The sequence below is a fragment of the Anguilla anguilla genome, chromosome 7, assembly GCF_013347855.1.
Source record: "Anguilla anguilla isolate fAngAng1 chromosome 7, fAngAng1.pri, whole genome shotgun sequence".
Classification (NCBI taxonomy): Eukaryota; Metazoa; Chordata; class Actinopteri; order Anguilliformes; family Anguillidae; genus Anguilla; species Anguilla anguilla.
The window spans coordinates 26,539,298-26,557,603 of NC_049207.1; the positions used below are offsets into that span (position 1 = coordinate 26,539,298).

The following is an 18,306-nucleotide window of genomic DNA, read 5'->3' on the forward strand; positions in this document are numbered from 1 at the left end:
GGAGTGTCAAACTAATTGTACATTTTAGGAAGCTTAACTTAACTGTCAAGTTCTTTGGCATTTTAATATGACACTTTATTGCTCTGACTCACAGGGCAGGAAACAATATAATATTCATCTGGCAAAGGGCATTCTGGAGGCAATGCAGAAAAAAACAAATAGAGAGAAGCATCTACTGCTGAGAAAATGCAAATGTGTTTAAGTCATTCAGGCACAAATACAAATATCCCCATTAGGAACAAAAATCACATCCAATAATTGTCTTTTTTATTTTCAAGGAAGCAACACAGTACTTTAGTAATACATATTTTAAAAAATGTGTCTATACATGGTGGCACTAAATGAACTAAATGCATTCTGTCTCTCTGATAGATTGATAATGCATTATACAGTTGACATTGTTGCTAATCATTTTTGCTGTCCCCATTTGCAGATGCTGGATTGTACAAGCCTGTCAGCCAGAGCTTATGTTTAAGAGATATTTGCTTGGCGAGGGGCATCCAATCCGAAAAGGGCTGAGGTGGATGCAGGTTTCTGTTTTAGCCTGACGCTACAACAGCTGATTCGACTAATTAACTTATCAGAGTCTTCAATCAAAGTCTTGAGAAATTGAATCAGATGTCCTAGTGTTGGGCTACAACAAAAACTGGCACGCGCACTGGTCCTTTACAGATATGATTTTGTCTGTGCTAAGCAGACAAAAGCACTGATAGCTATGATTGTTTTTTTATTATTAAAAGGAGTTATCTATTCAACATAAAGAACTACCCAGTTCATTACTGATGCAACAAACCAAGCAATTCCAGACACTTCAGTCAGTGCTGATTTGCTAAGTTTATGGTTAAGGGTCTGAGCTCCATGTACGCAAGAAATAAATCAATCAGTCATTCAATCAATCAGCTGACCAACCAATCAATCATTTGCAGATTAAGAAGACACATAGTACATTTAATACCATATTCATTGATAAATGTATACATGCATACATACAATATCTACATGTGCGCAATAATAATTATTCCTCCAAGCAGAGCTGTGGCAGTTGAATGGTCCATAAATAGTTCACAAATAATTTCACATTAAACAGGAGTAATAACTATTTGTGCAGATGACTGAGTAGATTAACTGTAAATGGACATTAAGGGGAAATTTGTTGAAGAAATCTGTATCCTGACCTGGGTCTTTTTCCGTTCATTAACCCCTCCCAGAGAATACAGCAGATGCCAGTGCATCTCTGCTGACACATCATCAATATGAGTGCTGACCCTCCGTGTGAGTTATGTATTTTAACTTAACGCCATTCAGTCCTTATCAATGAGCTGGGTGTAATTGCATGCCATGGGAATGCAATCAATCATATTCCCATACGTATAGGAACAGCAGTCGCCATGGAAAACCAATTATTGATTTCTTTTCAGGGTGTTATATTACACGGTAGATTTTGAATGTCCTGATAAGAGTCTCCTGTAGAAATTTTGATGGTATCTAAGGAACCCCAGAAAGGGCTGAACAGATAGTCCACAGATAGTCCAAATCCTGACACATTATCCAGACACAGCACATAATTAGATGGGTTGAGGGAGGGAGGTAGGGATTCAGTCATCCAGGATGCTGGGGTCTTATCACTCACCAGTGACCCCTACTGGATATTCAGGCACCTGCGGTCTGCACAGACAAGCTACACAGGAAGTGACCTCATCTAATTGCCTCAGTATGACCTAAGCTGGTGAACGAGAAGAATGAAGAAAAAAACACACTCAGCAAAATCTTCCGTAGAAAATAAACTCTGGTACAGTACTTTTCACTCTAATAGTGTCCCCTTTGGACACTGTTAGAGTTGATTTAACACTGCTAGAGTTGATTTAACACTGTGCTGTGCACATGTTTTGGAGGAGAGCGCACACTTGCCATCTGTCCATTTACAAATTGACAGAAGAGGTTGGAGCCCTGGGAACAAACCAACAGAGAGAACATTGGAGTAAACTTTATAGAATAAAAGTGCAGACGTAAAACTCTGGGATAAACTGAAGAGAATAAAAGAGCAGATGTACAACTCTATTTAAGGAGCTGACTGTAAAACTGATCAAATAGATGCATGGAATTCACATTAATAATGCATGTAATGATTTGAAGTATAACCACCCTCATCTTGGTCCCATGTGAGACAAAATGCAAACTATTATTTTACAGCACAAGCTGCAGCACTAAAGGAATTTACCTAACAGCCTAAAATGAAAGCCTATTAAATGAATTTTTTGGACAGAAAAGATGAATAACCATTTCTTCTTGCACAGATCACACTTTGAAACCCCCTGTCGTTATCTATTCATCTAGCTACATATTTCTACAACAAAAGCACAGAAGTTATCAGACAGATTGAAATCTTGCTTTAGTCCCACAGAGAGAACAATCACAGAGAGACAATATTGAGAGAATCTCAGGAGTGTAAAGTAATAAAGGGGAAAAAATAACAATATTGAAATGAACAGTTATTAATGAGATTTACTGATATGTGCTGTATCTCTGTCAGAAAACATTAAAATCTCCTTTTTATGAACAGTTCAAAATGTATGCCCGTTGTACGGCCAGTAAGTGGGAGGGATCAAACTCAAGACCTGGAGGCCTGTAATCTCTACTTTTATTATTATTATTATTATTAATAATAATAATAATAATAATAATAATAATAATAATGTTGTTTGATGTTGTTGCTATAAAGCACCTGAACAATGGTGCATACAATGAAAATAATTGTAGGCAAGAATGTACTTGCATAGTTACAAATGAAAAAAATTAAAACAAAAAAATCATATCCTAATGTGCTTTATAACCAGTGATGCCATTTGTCAATAAGATGGAAGTGAATGAAACATGTTTGTAAGGCCCACGGGAACAGGCATAGAGTGGAATTTCCTCTCTGACTGTCGTAAAGCAATTCGCCAGGTGCAGAGTCTGATATTGTCGGGACAGAGTGACCCGTAAGACCTTGGCATCTGGTTTTGCGACAGTTAACAGGTGACACCTCTTTTCTATGGTCAAGCAATTCTAAAATTATCCCAACGTCCTGGAGGTTTCAGATGGCAAGTAATAAAATCACATGGCGAAAATGGGGCAAATTGCTCAGGACAGTTGAGGGACAGCCACAGTGCCCTCACCTGGTGTCACTGGGTAACTTGTCTCCCAACCTTCATAAGGAGAGAAATTTACTCACGCACACTTTTGGTTAGGAAATAAATCCAGATTTGGGTCGAATACATTGATACACTACACTATGCAATCTTGATACACTGTGGAAAGACATTGAGAGTTGACAGTTGGTTAAGATTGTACAGTTATTTCATGTTTTTCAGAGTTTTCATGACAATCACGAGAACAAATATTCATATTTGGTATGGTTTTTATGGTCTCTGTGCGAGTGATGCTCTGGTTTAGGTTTTAAAACCAGCAAACCTAGAGAAAATCTATTTTAATAAATTTGGAAGTCAACTGTATTTTTTGGACACTCCTCCTGGTAAATCCATCTGTCGGATCCTGTCTGAACCAAATTCCAATCTTCCCCCCTCCAAGTAAATTTATGGTTTTATGAGCCTTTTTTGGCGACATACACCTGCCTGCGCTGGGTTCTTATAGGAGAGGAACAGGGCCCTCTGGGAATCTGCAATCAGACTTCCCACACAATACTCTTTCTGTGTGTAGACTGCTGTCAGGTATGCTCATCTTTATCTTTGATATGATGTACTTTTATTGTTTTACTATTTTCTAAATTCTGAAACGACAAATTGATTATTTTAAGTGTATAACCTACCTGACATTAAAACTGTTAATGACTTGATTTGTGTGGTCTTGGTCAATGTTTCGTTCTTGTAAAAGCCCTCTAAGTCGGTTTCCCCCAATTATGACTAGGGAACTGCCCGTTGGACTTGTTTGATCACCAAGTTTTCAGTTAAGGCGGGACCGTCAGCAGAACCAAGTTGATCCTGGGATGACCAATATTGGCCCTTTCGGAGTCCCTGAACCTTAATTAGGTTATACTCCCCATGAGGGAAATCTCACAACCGCTGTGTCGTCTGCAAACAGCTAGTTAAATTGTCGTTACGGGCGTATCCGCGGTGCGTACCGGGTGAAACTGCGTTGACCCTCGGTGTAGAACTTCAGACGAACTGAGGTCCATTCTAAATCAAGCCTAAATTCTAATTTAGAACATAACTTATTAATTAATATGGAGTCAGATATAACGAGTAAGATCAGCGGGGATAGTAAAACATAGATACAGTATTCACAGGCTGCTTAAAGAATAACCTTTTTCCAACAGCAACAGAGGAAGACATTCTGCATAAACCTTCACTCCGAACTATTTCCCTCCTTGGTGTAGTTTCGAGAGCCTACATTTTGGTGACCTCGACGTGATCTGATTGCTGTCTGTGGTTTTTGCCTGCGTGACCACTTTCGTAAGATGACAACTTCCTGTCCTACTGTACATTGAGATGAGGTTTGGCGTCGCTGTCGTTCTGTTCTACTTCCAGCTGTGGTGGTAAGTACAGTCTTTACTACTTTTTAGAAAGTGTTGAGGGAAAGCTAAAACACCATACAGACACATTTGTAGAACGGGTCGACATACCCAATTAATAGACCGGAGACGTAGAAATCCGGTGGTGATTTAATAATTTTAACTGTACCATGGAGTGTGAGGGATTCGATAGCGGCAGTGTAGACCAGGAGGTCATGGAGATGTTTGGCGTGTGTTTTAAAAATGCCATCGTTCGGGTGCGTGATAGAGGAGTTAGCCTGAATTGGGGCAACGCTGAAATACTTCGTTGGTACCAGACAGAGGGTCGGCAGCTGCAACTTAGATCCCAATATCGAAAACTTCCTGCTGTACTTGTTTACCTGTTGCGCCGAAACGATCTAGCTGCGTTATCTGCAAATGTGAGAGCTGTGACTAGCACTAGAGAGTTGGAAAGATCGCGCTCAGATGAGTTAAGAAAACTGCGAGCAGAGGTAGAATCCTTTGCATTTGACAAACAGAACTGGGCAATCCAGAGTAACACTCTGCGAATGCGAATTACTGGTTTGGAGAGGGAGCTTGAGAAGAGCAAAACCTATGCCGAGGCCTTAGAGGCTTGTTGCGGCAAAGTTGGATTGCCTATCTCGGCCATTCGACAAGGGGGAGTTGAGTTCGCCAGTGGTGGCATGCCTGAGGATAGCGAGGATGAGGATATATTAGCCCTAGGAGATAAAACCCGTGAGGATATCTCTTCTTCGGGAAAATACAGTCATGTGCGTAAGCGGCCTTCTGCAACCCCAAGCAGGCCGGGTATGTCTGTCTCTGAGAGGCCTGAGAGTGAATTTTATTATCGCCCTAACCGGCCTGAGGAGCCTAGGCAGCGAAGCCCCGTAATGACTCGTCATAGAACTAGCACAAGTTTCCATAAGCCGGCGCGGATAGCCGTATTAAAAACCATGACGGATGCTGATGACGCTGTTACCCTGATTAGCCGCCCGTTAACTTGCGAAGAATGTTCTAGGCACAAGGAGGTTGTAGGGATGATGCCTAGAAAAGGCCCATTCCAGCCCTACTGGGACAACCTCATGTTGCAAGCCTCGGTATATAATTTAGAGCTTCGGGACATATGGCAGATTATCCTCCTTACGATCCCAGAGGAGCTGAGGTCTAAAATGCCGGAGGAACTGCGATCGGGGAGGATTGTGGTTAAACAGGAGGGTGAGCTAGACAATGAGGTATATGACCGACTTAAGGAGGCTTTGTTGCAATTGCGGGGTCCAACGCATGCGGCGTGGCATAAGATCCTCGACATAAAGCAGGGACCTAAGGAAGCCTTTGAAGTGTATGCCGAGAAAATGTGGGTATCTTTCAAAGAGCACTCAGGCTTGGAGCAAGCGGACCGTGATCAGGAAGTGCTGTTGCAGCTCCTGAAAAACAATGCGGGGTCCCATATCCAGCAAGCATTAGCCAATGGAGCTGACCCACCAGAGAATACCTACCGGTCATTGGTGGAATGGGCTTCAAAAATAGAGAACCGGCTACAAAAGCAAGGCAAGCTTCGCTCTGTTTTTGCGGCTCACTGGGTAGCCGAAGGGAAAGGGGCGAAGGATGCAATAGATGGCAATGGTAGCTCACAGCCGGGATGCGTATACTGTCATAAGACCAATCATAACCTCGATCAGTGCTTCAGGCTAAGAGAAAAATTGGGCCTTCCCAGACAGGCATCCAAAAATGATAAACGCATACTGCTGGAGCTGGGAAAATTAATAATGCAGAGCAACCCGATGGCCAGCGAGCGACGCTCAGCTGAGCAAGCCCAAAAAGCCGTGAGCAACCCCTATAGTGCGCTCCAAGCAGAATTGGCAGCGTTAGCGGCCAATTATGAGGATTCACAATAGGGGTGCGTGGCCTCCCTTGCGCTCGGGAGCATTATTCCTAGTGGAAACCGGATTAAAATACGAGCTAGTCTTGGAGGCCGATTAGTTAATGTTTTAGTCGATACCGGTGCTGCATGCTCCTGCACGGATATACTATTACCTCTTACGGACCAAACTAGTCAAATTAAAGGCATAGCCGGTACCCTTATGATAGCTACTCGGACACAACCCGTTAAACTTAATCTGGGAGTGGTAGTGCTAGAGGAGCCGTTTTGGTATCTGCCGGGTAATGGAGAAGGGACTATACTGGGCATGGAGATAATGCGGAAATACGGATTTGTGATTCATTGTCTTGAAAAACAAATTGAAATAAGAACTGAAAGGGCTGCAAAACAGCGCCCTCCGGGAAACCGCATTATGTCTATATCCACTGCAGATCCCATCCAGCAATTGATTAGCAAACATAGCGATGTTTGGGCCAATCATGAACATGATTGTGGCCTTGTGGACTTTGAAGTTGGTATTGAGGGGGATCCACCTCCCCCCCAAAAGCAATACCGCATTAAACCAGAGGCGGAGGCCGCGGTACATGAAATAGTTAAACAACTCGAAATGAGAGGTATTGTTCGGCGGTGCAGCTCAACCGCTAACTCTCCCTGTCTACCGGTGCCAAAGCCAAATGGTAAATGGCGTCTCTGTATTGATTATCAGCGTCTCAATCATGTATTGCCCAGGGCCACAGCTATTGTGGCAAACCCATCTACTATCTTGACTCAGATATCAACCGATGCGTGTTGGTTTACTGTTCTGGACATCAAAAATGGCTTTTGGTCCCTTAAAGTTAAGCGAAGGGACCAGTGGAAATTGGCATTTACTGTTAATCAGATTCAGTACACCTGGGAAAGAATGCCACAGGGATACCACAATAGTCCAGCCATTTTCCATAGAGCAGTAGCTGATGTTTTGGGACCGCTGCTGGCAACGGGTGATGTCATCCACTATGTGGATGACATCCTAGTGGCGACGGGGGGATCACTCAAGGATCACCTCCAAGTAGTGGACACAGTAGTACAGACCCTGGGGAAGGCAGGATTTAAGCTTAATAAAGAGAAGGCGCAACTTGCGCAAAAAGAAGTCCACTATTTAGGCTACACCCTTAGTCAAAATCACCGTGCTTTGACGGAGGACAGGCGTAAAAGTATTGCGGAACTACCCCGACCCTACACTTTAAATGCGTTACAAAAAGTGTTGGGAACAGCTAATTATCTACGTGATTTCATCCCGGATTTTGCTGAAACTGCGGCCCCGTTGTACAGCCTGTTAAAAGGGAAATCTAAGCCATCCGATGTGCTTGAATGGACTGAGGAGCACGATGCTGCATTTACAGCTTTGAAACAGCGTTTGTGCGTGGCTCCGGCATTAGGTTTGCCTAATCCGTCTAAACCATTTCATATTCAGGTGGACGCGCACGCAAATACACTTAGTGGCGTGTTAGCTCAAGAGCATGGGGGGTTGTTGCGTCCAATTGCATACTACAGTCGCAAAAAATCTCCAGTTGAGCAGGGATTTGACCCATGTACGCAGCACGTCCTTGCAGTTCATTGGATGTTAACAACAACAGAACCTATTGTGGGGTTTCAACCTGTTGTTGTGCACACAATGCACACGCCGGTTCGAATGCTGATGCAGGGCCAAATCAAAGGCGTATCATCTCACAGGTTAGCAAGATGGCTAACTGATATTCAAGCGCGTGAGATCACGGTAGAAAACAACCGAATCCTACCGCATCTGCTTGGGGACATAGAAGGTCAGCCGCACGTCTGTGAACCGAGACCAGAGGTGCAAAGCCCGGTCGGTGAGGTAGAACTGCCTGGTCAGACCCGAGCGTATATTGATGGCTCGCGGTTCTGGAGTGAGGGCCGATTTCATACGGGATGTGCGGTCTGGGTCCCTCAAGACAACTCTAAAAATAGCCAACAGTTGTTATTTAAGTTGTCTCCTAGGATGTCAGCACAGGAAGCTGAGCTTGTCGCGTTGCTAGAAGCCATTAAAGCCCACCCCGAATCGTTATGCGTATATACTGATAGCCGCTATGCGTTCGGGGTGGTGCATGATTTCATGGCTCAGTGGCAACTGCGCAAGTTTCTCACGGCTGCCGGAGCGCCGATAAAACATTTTAATATTGTTACTGCGATATGGCAAGCGACTCAGGACCGCAAAGCTCCCCTTTCAGTAATTAAAGTGCGAGCGCACATTACAAAAAATCCAGATGTGCATGAAAAAAATAACAGCATTGCTGATCACCTAGCTAAATTAGCTGCTTCATGCGGTGATGACTGGCAGCAGGAGACTTCATTGGGCCCTGCTGTGAGTGCGATTCAGGTTACTCCCTTTGACCTCAAGCAATATCAGCAGGAGTTGTGGGAGGAGGGGGGGGAACTCATACCACACTTAAAGCAGGACCAGCTGGTGACAGTCGAAGAGGGCATAGTGCTACGGGATGGTAGATATGTCGTTCCTGCTAGTCTTCAAAAACCAATCATCGCAATGTACCATGAATATGCACATGTGGCAGCTGATAAAACAATCAAATTGATAAAGCGGTACTTCTGGTGGCCGCAGATGTCTTTGGATGTTAAGCAATGGTGTGATTCATGTCTTGTGTGTGCCACTGTCAACCAGGGTAAGCGTGGTCGCATGAACCTGCGGCGGCCAGACCCTCCAAAAGGGCCATGGGAGTCCCTCCAGTTAGATTTCATTGGTCCGCTTCCCAGTGCCAAGGGGGGGTATCGCTATTGCCTTGTGATCATTGATAAATTCTCCAAATGGGTTGAAGCAATTCCCACACGTAATAACACCGCGAATACTGTGGTACGAGTGCTGGCGAACCAGATTATCCCCCTCTGGGGAGCGCCGATGCAAATTGAATCTGATCAGGGGACTCATTTCACAGGCCAGGTGACTAAAGACATGTGCAAGATGTTGAATATAAAGCAAAAACTTCATATCCCTTACAGACCTCAGAGCTCCGGAATGGTTGAGCGGGTGAACCGCACAATTAAAGAGGGCATTGCCAAACAAATGGCACAGCATCAGAATGGGTGGATTGAGGCTCTGCCCACCGTTCTGACCGTCTTAAGGGCTACACCCTCCAAAGCTACAGGCATTAGCCCATATGAGCTTATGACCGGGAGGGTGATGAAACTGCCCATTGACCCAACAATTTCCCCTGCCGACCTGGGACCGTTGGTGCGGATAAAACAGCAGGTGGTGCTGGCTCAACTGCAGGAGCGGCTCAAGATGCTACATGCTCAGGCTGTGCTGAGACAGCAGCAGTCTGACCTGCAGAATGAGCGTCAGTTTAACCCCACCTCTGAAACTAAATTTACAGAGGGGGACATGATCATGGTACGAGTCTTTGTGAAGCAAGACGCTTTTGCTCCCCGATGGCATGGGCCATATGAAGTGAAAGCTGTCTGCAACAGCTGTATAGCCGTGACCATCCGGGGGAAGCTAAAGTGGTACCACATGTCCCAATGTAAATTGTTCAAAGGTGCTGAAGAGAATTAACCGTGTTTCCTTTGTGTCTTTCCCATTCTAGGCTTGCTGCAGCAATCCCATGGGTGCCGGATACCAGGAGGGTGTCAGGGGACTCATGTGTGAAGCTGGGGCAGCGTATCCTCCTGAACTACCATCTGAAATGTGGGAGATGGGTGTGGCGATATTTTAAGGGGCCATCCACACCTCATATCACCATACCGCTAAGGGAACCAGTTACATGGCCTCCCGGGATAGCACCGGAACCAAATTGTGCCGCAAAAATTTGCTGTAGGTCAGGTTCCACCCATCTCCCATCCAGGACAGTAACTGGCTACACACTTTTGCAGCCCATAAAATTCACACAACCCAACACCACAGCCTGGTACAAGCTTAAAGAGTACCCAGGCGCTGACATTGGCAGCTTACATCTGCTACATTATGAAAATAACCATGGCTTAGATCCAAAAAAGTGCTACCGCACGATGGATCTAGAGCCGAGCACCTATCGATGCACCCATACCGAGCCACATAATCAAACACACATAGGATACACAGAGTTAATTTTCAATGTAACCTCCTCCTCTATTAACGACCGCAGTGGACTTAAAGCCTTCATCTGGACCAGCCGAAAGGAGGGGACATACTGCGTGGGGCGATGCGAGGCTAGTCTGGAGACTTACACCAGTCCCCAGAACTGCACTTGGACTCGGCATCATTGTTTTAATTTAACCACCTGCGGATATCACAAGCCCACGCAGTGTCCTAAGACCTACCCTCTCCCTCCTGGTGGTCTCATTAAGGGAAATGTAAACAAAACCTTATTACATGACGTGAATCTTGTAATGGCGCATGTTAGTTACAATATCTCGAACATCCTGTCAGCTTATGTAACCCATTGTGACATAAAGGACAAAACATATGCATGGCTGCAGGCACGGCTCGATGATTTAGTTTCTGATTATAAAGGCAGACTTGCCGTTCAAATTCCACCCGTACGCTCTAAGCGAGACTTGTTCGGAGATGTTACAGGTCTTTTCGGTTCAGGTAACTCTATTGCAAACACCTATAAAATAACAAAACAATCTCAATACTCAGCATGGTTGGCAAATCAAGTGGCCACTGGTTTCCAACACCTCACTAATAGCAATGAGAATATCATTAAGGCTGTAAGGTCCGAAGCGCAGGCGCTTCTTGCCATCAGCCATTCATTATTCAATCAGACCCGTACCATCGAGCGTGCCTTAGCCTGCAGAACATATGCTCAGGATCTGTTTACTGCTGCCAGACAAGAGATTTTAGACCTTCGTCTGCGCAAACCCCCGAGGCATGTTCTAAATGATTTGATAGAAACTTTAGACCTGCACAGGTGGATTGTGTCAGAAAAAATGAAAGACATAAAGCATGCCGAATTATTGACAACTTTTATGATGTACACAGGGACTGAATGTGTGGGATGTATTGGGTTCTTTGTTTCTTTTCCTTTAATTCACCCAGAACAGGTGTACCCAAATTCCACTACCATACGCTCTATCGGCGTAGTAGGGAAGAATCAGATTCTAAAATTAGATCACCTTACCGGGTATATCACTATGAGGGGCACAGAGACCATATTCACCACTCGCATGTGTTGTCATGAAACCTCTAGCTATATCATCTGTACCTGTAACACCTTGCAACCTTTTTCTCCCAATGATACCAAATTCATTAGTGTGCAGTCTTTGCATGGCCACGCTGACGCTATCCAGGTTTCCCACACACAAAGGTGCGTCATCAGCGAGATGAACTCTTTCTCGTATGGAGGTCTGACCTGTCCAGCAAACCACACTTTCTGCTTGGAAGTGACGGAAGATTTGGCCATGGGTCAGATCAACATTCTAGGCCGAGTTCCACTGGAGGTAGACGTCTCCCCGTGGTGGGAGGACACATTCTACGAACAAGGAACGCGGGCCCTGACTGACCTAATGAGTTTGGTAGAACAGATCATCCGTGACACCAATTACCACATCAACCAGGCTCAGGTGGAGGTGAATCTGGCCAAAAGAACAGCGGAGATCCTGGCCAGCTCCTCTACCCGGTCCGCCCAGGACGCGTACACCTGGTGGGATTGGGTGTTCCGAGGGTGCGTCATCGCTAGCGCAGTCATCTTTACCATCACCCTGGTTCAATGCTGTTATTTTCGACACCTAATACACTCTCTGCGCACCTCCACTCATGCTGCTTTGGTTCTCAGCCCCCTCCAGTTGCCAGCGAGACCAGGCTTGAGACCATAAACACCGGACCTGGACTGCTGTCAAAGTTGGGCATTTTCAGTGACCCCTGGGACAGCGTTCTGTTTGTCCCACGGGGCCAGAGAGGGGAATCTGTAAGGCCCACGGGAACAGGCATAGAGTGGAATTTCCTCTCTGACTGTCGTAAAGCAATTCGCCAGGTGCAGAGTCTGATATTGTCGGGACAGAGTGACCCGTAAGACCTTGGCATCTGGTTTTGCGACAGTTAACAGGTGACACCTCTTTTCTATGGTCAAGCAATTCTAAAATTATCCCAACGTCCTGGAGGTTTCAGATGGCAAGTAATAAAATCACATGGCGAAAATGGGGCAAATTGCTCAGGACAGTTGAGGGACAGCCACAGTGCCCTCACCTGGTGTCACTGGGTAACTTGTCTCCCAACCTTCATAAGGAGAGAAATTTACTCACGCACACTTTTGGTTAGGAAATAAATCCAGATTTGGGTCGAATACATTGATACACTACACTATGCAATCTTGATACACTGTGGAAAGACATTGAGAGTTGACAGTTGGTTAAGATTGTACAGTTATTTCATGTTTTTCAGAGTTTTCATGACAATCACGAGAACAAATATTCATATTTGGTATGGTTTTTATGGTCTCTGTGCGAGTGATGCTCTGGTTTAGGTTTTAAAACCAGCAAACCTAGAGAAAATCTATTTTAATAAATTTGGAAGTCAACTGTATTTTTTGGACACTCCTCCTGGTAAATCCATCTGTCGGATCCTGTCTGAACCAAATTCCAATCTTCCCCCCTCCAAGTAAATTTATGGTTTTATGAGCCTTTTTTGGCGACATACACCTGCCTGCGCTGGGTTCTTATAGGAGAGGAACAGGGCCCTCTGGGAATCTGCAATCAGACTTCCCACACAATACTCTTTCTGTGTGTAGACTGCTGTCAGGTATGCTCATCTTTATCTTTGATATGATGTACTTTTATTGTTTTACTATTTTCTAAATTCTGAAACGACAAATTGATTATTTTAAGTGTATAACCTACCTGACATTAAAACTGTTAATGACTTGATTTGTGTGGTCTTGGTCAATGTTTCGTTCTTGTAAAAGCCCTCTAAGTCGGTTTCCCCCAATTATGACTAGGGAACTGCCCGTTGGACTTGTTTGATCACCAAGTTTTCAGTTAAGGCGGGACCGTCAGCAGAACCAAGTTGATCCTGGGATGACCAATATTGGCCCTTTCGGAGTCCCTGAACCTTAATTAGGTTATACTCCCCATGAGGGAAATCTCACAACCGCTGTGTCGTCTGCAAACAGCTAGTTAAATTGTCGTTACGGGCGTATCCGCGGTGCGTACCGGGTGAAACTGCGTTGACCCTCGGTGTAGAACTTCAGACGAACTGAGGTCCATTCTAAATCAAGCCTAAATTCTAATTTAGAACATAACTTATTAATTAATATGGAGTCAGATATAACGAGTAAGATCAGCGGGGATAGTAAAACATAGATACAGTATTCACAGGCTGCTTAAAGAATAACCTTTTTCCAACAGCAACAGAGGAAGACATTCTGCATAAACCTTCACTCCGAACTATTTCCCTCCTTGGTGTAGTTTCGAGAGCCTACATGTTGAAAGGCCAAGACAGGGGAATACCAGCTTGGAGATGGACTATGCAGTGGAGGTTGATTTCCAGTGACAGTGCCATATAATGTTCAACAGTGAACTGTGATTGGTGGTGAATTTAGATTTTCTTAAAGAGGTGCTGGGAATTCCCAATACCAATCATTCACCTAAATTAAGCACTGATGTTCTGAGTCACTCCGAAAACCGCTTGCTCTAATCCTCCATTGCTGGATGAGCGCAAGCGGATCGGCTGAGCTAGGAAGGCTCAATAAAGAGCTAAGAGGAGGGAACATTCCAGAAGGCACTGTCTACTCACCAGGGAGCAGATTCCCTAGTACTGCGCATGTAAAATGATCTTTTCCTGAATGACACTGTTGGGTGTTTCTGTAAATGGTGTAATATAAGGCTCTACTTCATCTACTTTCCAGTCAGAGTGCAAAAAGGGAGTTTTTTGTCTATTTAAATCACAGGCATAAAAAATAATGAGCAGCCACCATGTTGTGTGCATTTTTTCATAAAGGTACATGTCAATGTATTATATGATTCCAGGCCCCTGAAAGGAAAGGTTACTAAAATAAAACCATCCCTGCATATGGTTTGGCAGGCTAAAGAAATGCATGGTCGAATCAGATTATAAAAGAACTCCCCCCACGCCCCAACATTCTCCTATCCCCATATGATTAAAGACGAGACATGAAAGAGCAGGGAGGGGAGGTTTGTTCCGAGTAAAAGGACTGCTGTAATGTAATGCACTGTAATGTGTCACTGGAACAGACGCACAGACACAGTCGTTGTGAAGAGTTAGCACTTTCATTAAACCGGTCCTTCCTTCCTTACCAACAGATCCCCACCTAACTTCCCTCCCCCACACACCCCCACCCCCCTGAAAATGGAGGAAAGTGTTGATTGGAAAAAGTAAAAGAACCAGAGGGATTTATTAGCCTTGTGTCATGTTTAATAAGCAATTCCTACTACTGTACAATGTGCCCAGATGTTTGACACAAAAACACTGCATTTAAGCTCTCACCATCAAAGCCCCCCGCCCCCAACCTCTAGTAAACTGGTGGTGAACTTGATTTAAGTACAAGAAAGAAAAGAATGAACCAAAATATGCTGTCAATACTGGTTATGACAGGTGTTATTGTATGTTATGCATATGGCAGACGTTATGTAGGCCTTATACTGTATTTCCAATGACATGGCATGAAACGGCATGATGCATTTGTAATCCTGACAGATTTGTACCTTTGCAGGCATAATGCAGATTTAATAAAATATAATTCATTAAAAGGAGGATCACACAAATGGAGATATTTTAAGTGTGGCTGATTATGTATTCAGTTGAATTTACTACGCTTGCACAATTTAACAGGGGTTGATTGTTTGTGTGAATTCTCTCTGCCTCTAAAGAGCAGGCATAAATCGAGGCGCAAGCTGAAGACAGAGGTATAGTCCTTGAAGATGCACCGAGAGAATCTTTGCAAAAAGGTAACATTATTTCAATGTCCAAACCATGAAATCATGAAATGGTACAGATTATTAATATGAATGATTTTTTATTAATTATTCCAGCCAAGCAATAAAGGCTAGGTGTTTGTATGGGAAATAATGACTAAAGTCACAATGCAATCAGAGCAAAGCTGTTAAAAATCACAGAAAACTGAAAAAGGCAGAGATCATTGAGTGTTTAAAAATATTTATTTATTAATTTAACCAATGAATCTCATGTGCAGCAGCGGGAAATGTGTTTGAAGTTTCAAAGAATAGATAAGCTGGTTCATTAAATCTTGATTGCTTATTTCCTGAAATGCACTTCCTGTTTGGTGGCAGAAAGAGAGAGGCAGAGAGAGAGAGAGAGAGAGAGAGTTGGTTGTTCGGAAAAGTTTTATTTGCTGGTGGATTGTATTGTGCTTTCAGGTATACATTTGATATTAGTTCTACTTTTTAAAACCCATATTATAACCAAGGTGCTCCTAAGGTGAAAATGTTTGTTGCCGTTAGGGGACAGAGGGAATTCTTTCCTGCATTAAGCAGTTGGCTAGAAGCCGGTTAGCTAATTCGGCCACTTTCTTGCTGATGCGAGGTTTTTGCAGTTTTTCACCCTCTCAGGAGCAATTATAACTGTCATTAAATAGTTTGTCTCCATTGTTAAGTTGCTAATGTTAACTGTAGTTTAATTATAATCAGATTTCCGGATACATTTTGGCTGTGTTTTGGGATATAAGTAAAACATTACCTAGTATTAGTATTTCTTTCAGTTATTGCCATTTTGTAAAAGGTAGCTAAGTTAATTATAGTAACGTTATTTGATTATAACCCTATTCCACACCTGATCATTCTTTTTTGTGTTATTAAAATTAAACGCTTAATGATAGATAGTTTAAAATGCCTTGTTTTTCCTCTCTGGGTTCTGTTGCTAGCTCTGTTTTTGTCGAGGTCTTGGTGTCTCCATTTCAGCAGTAACTTATTGTCTGGACTTCCTCTTACTCCATCTCTATTTGGACTCTATCTCCAGTGGAGATAGGAAGATAACTAGGGGTTAAAATGCTGCCAAAGTTGTGTGAGGCCTACAGGAATATCGCACTTCTGGAAAGAGGTTGAGTTCATTTGCCACCATTGCCAGCTCTTTGAGCACCTTGAGAGCAAGATCCTTAAACTTGAAGGCAAGCTTCCTCGACTGCACAATTTACAATTAGTAGAATTCCTGGAACTAAGTAGTACATCCTTTAAAGAACTTGTGTGCATGCTGGGAATAGGAGAGACTTTTGAGTAGGCAGGGTGAGAAAGTTGGTGAGAAAGCAGGGTGCAAGTGCAGAAAAGGGCATGCATACCACATAGGGGCATCATCTCCAGAGGTTGCAGGAATTGGACCCGGCCCTTGACACTGAGAGTGGGAGGAGTGTTGAGCCTCAGGGCACCTAGATGGAAAAGGAAAAGGGAAAAGGTGACTCAAGGGGTAAACAGCATAGTTTGTTCCCATGACAAGGTGTCTTGTACAATGTGTTGCCTGCCTTGTGCCCAGGTAGTAGATCTCCTGGAGCGTAAGAACAAGCTCCTGGCCAGAGCAGGGAGAGATTCATAAAGGGGATAAATAAAGTGAACTGCAAGAGATTCTTCAGGTTGAGTTCTATTAGTAAAACAAGGAGGGCGGGGGGGGGGGGGGGGGGGGGGGGGGGTAATTGCAAATTAGCAAAAGCTGAATTCCACACAGACATTTCACTGTGTGAAAAAGCTTACTCAGCTCATGGCCACGACTGAAAGGAGAAACCCACTCAGAAATGCACTTTGTAATGAGCTTTTAAACCTGCTTTTCTCTAGGCAAACTTTTTTCCTCCCCCTCCAACTTTCTTTTTCTCTTCCTCCTTCCAAAGGGGAATGGTTGGGATTTACTTTGAAGAGTGGAAGCCTGTCTGAAACCCTGTGCACTTGACTTCAAATGAAAGCAAAGAGAGAGGGAAAGACTTCTCCCAGAGACAGAGCTATGTGCAGGGTGAACAGACAGTTTGACAACAGCTTCAACCAATGAGAATGAGAATATCTCAGTTCTGAAACCCAGCATCAGCCAATGGAAACAGAGAAACACTTTTTTCCTGTGGTAAAGACAATTGTGTGCGTGTGTGCATGCGTGCCTGTGTGCGTGTGGTGTGTGTGTTTATTAGTCTGCAGAACTAGCCCTAGGGTTTTGATGGCCCTAAACAAAAATGCTGTTGTAACCCCGAAGTGCTCCAACATAAATCAAAGCCACCAATTTATCTGGCCTTGTGTGGTTCAGTGATGGTTGTGACCCTAAAAACTGCATAGAGTGTTTTTGCCAGCCGCTGGCTGTGAGTGTGTGTGTGTGTGCGCATGTGTTCCAGGGGCTTAATGTGAAATCAATGGAGTGTTTCGGTAAAGTTCAGTGTCGAGCAGTGCAGGCCATGAGCTCATTAGGTAATGTGAATAACGGCGATGTGCTCAGCCACGCGGAAGCGTCAGCACTTCCTTGTCACCGCTTGTTTACTGAGAGACTGAGTGTGTGTGTGTTTGGTGTATATGTGTGGGAGCGTGTGTTGTGTGTCTTGGGTGTGTGAGTGACTGTATGCATGCCTTCACGCATTAATGCATACTCATGTATGTTAATCTCATCCCACCCAGAATTCTTCCAATCGCACAAATTTATTTGAATTTCCTGGGTTGTGACAAATTGGATTTTTGCATTTGACCTGCGTTTATGGAGAACAGTAAGCTTCAGGCCTCTCTGGCTCAAACATTCTGGCTCTCTGGCTTTTCAAAATTGTTCGTATTATCATAAATTATTGCATTGAAACGGTCAGCTCTCCCTGAAAGTGGGACTCATTTGGAATGCTTTTATATGGATCGGATAAATAATTATTTTTTCATTTGATCTGGAGAGCAACAGATCAAAGTATACAAAATATGAAATAAAATTAAGGCTGATTTGCATATCCTTAGTCCCTTTTTCCCCAGATACCAAAAAAGAATGTACAAAAAGAACTGAATACATTTTTTACAAGAC

The 18,306-nt window shown here is 43.8% G+C and overlaps 1 protein-coding gene across 1 annotated transcript; it reads left to right on the plus strand.

The window, feature by feature from the left end:
- The first annotated feature begins 4,492 nt into the window (after nt 1-4,492).
- Nucleotides 4,493-12,191, plus strand: LOC118231896. The gene is made up of 2 exons (XM_035426252.1): nt 4,493-4,531; nt 9,983-12,191. Exon 2 carries the CDS (start codon nt 10,404-10,406, stop codon nt 12,189-12,191), a length of 1,788 nt encoding a protein of 595 aa, XP_035282143.1. The 5' UTR covers nt 4,493-4,531; nt 9,983-10,403.
- Nucleotides 12,192-18,306: the final 6,115 nt, after the last annotated feature.

Excerpts from the sequence above, each read along its gene's own strand:
- LOC118231896 (XM_035426252.1), top strand. The coding sequence starts at position 10,404 with ATGGATCTAGAGCCGAGCACCTATCGATGCACCCATACCGAGCCACAT.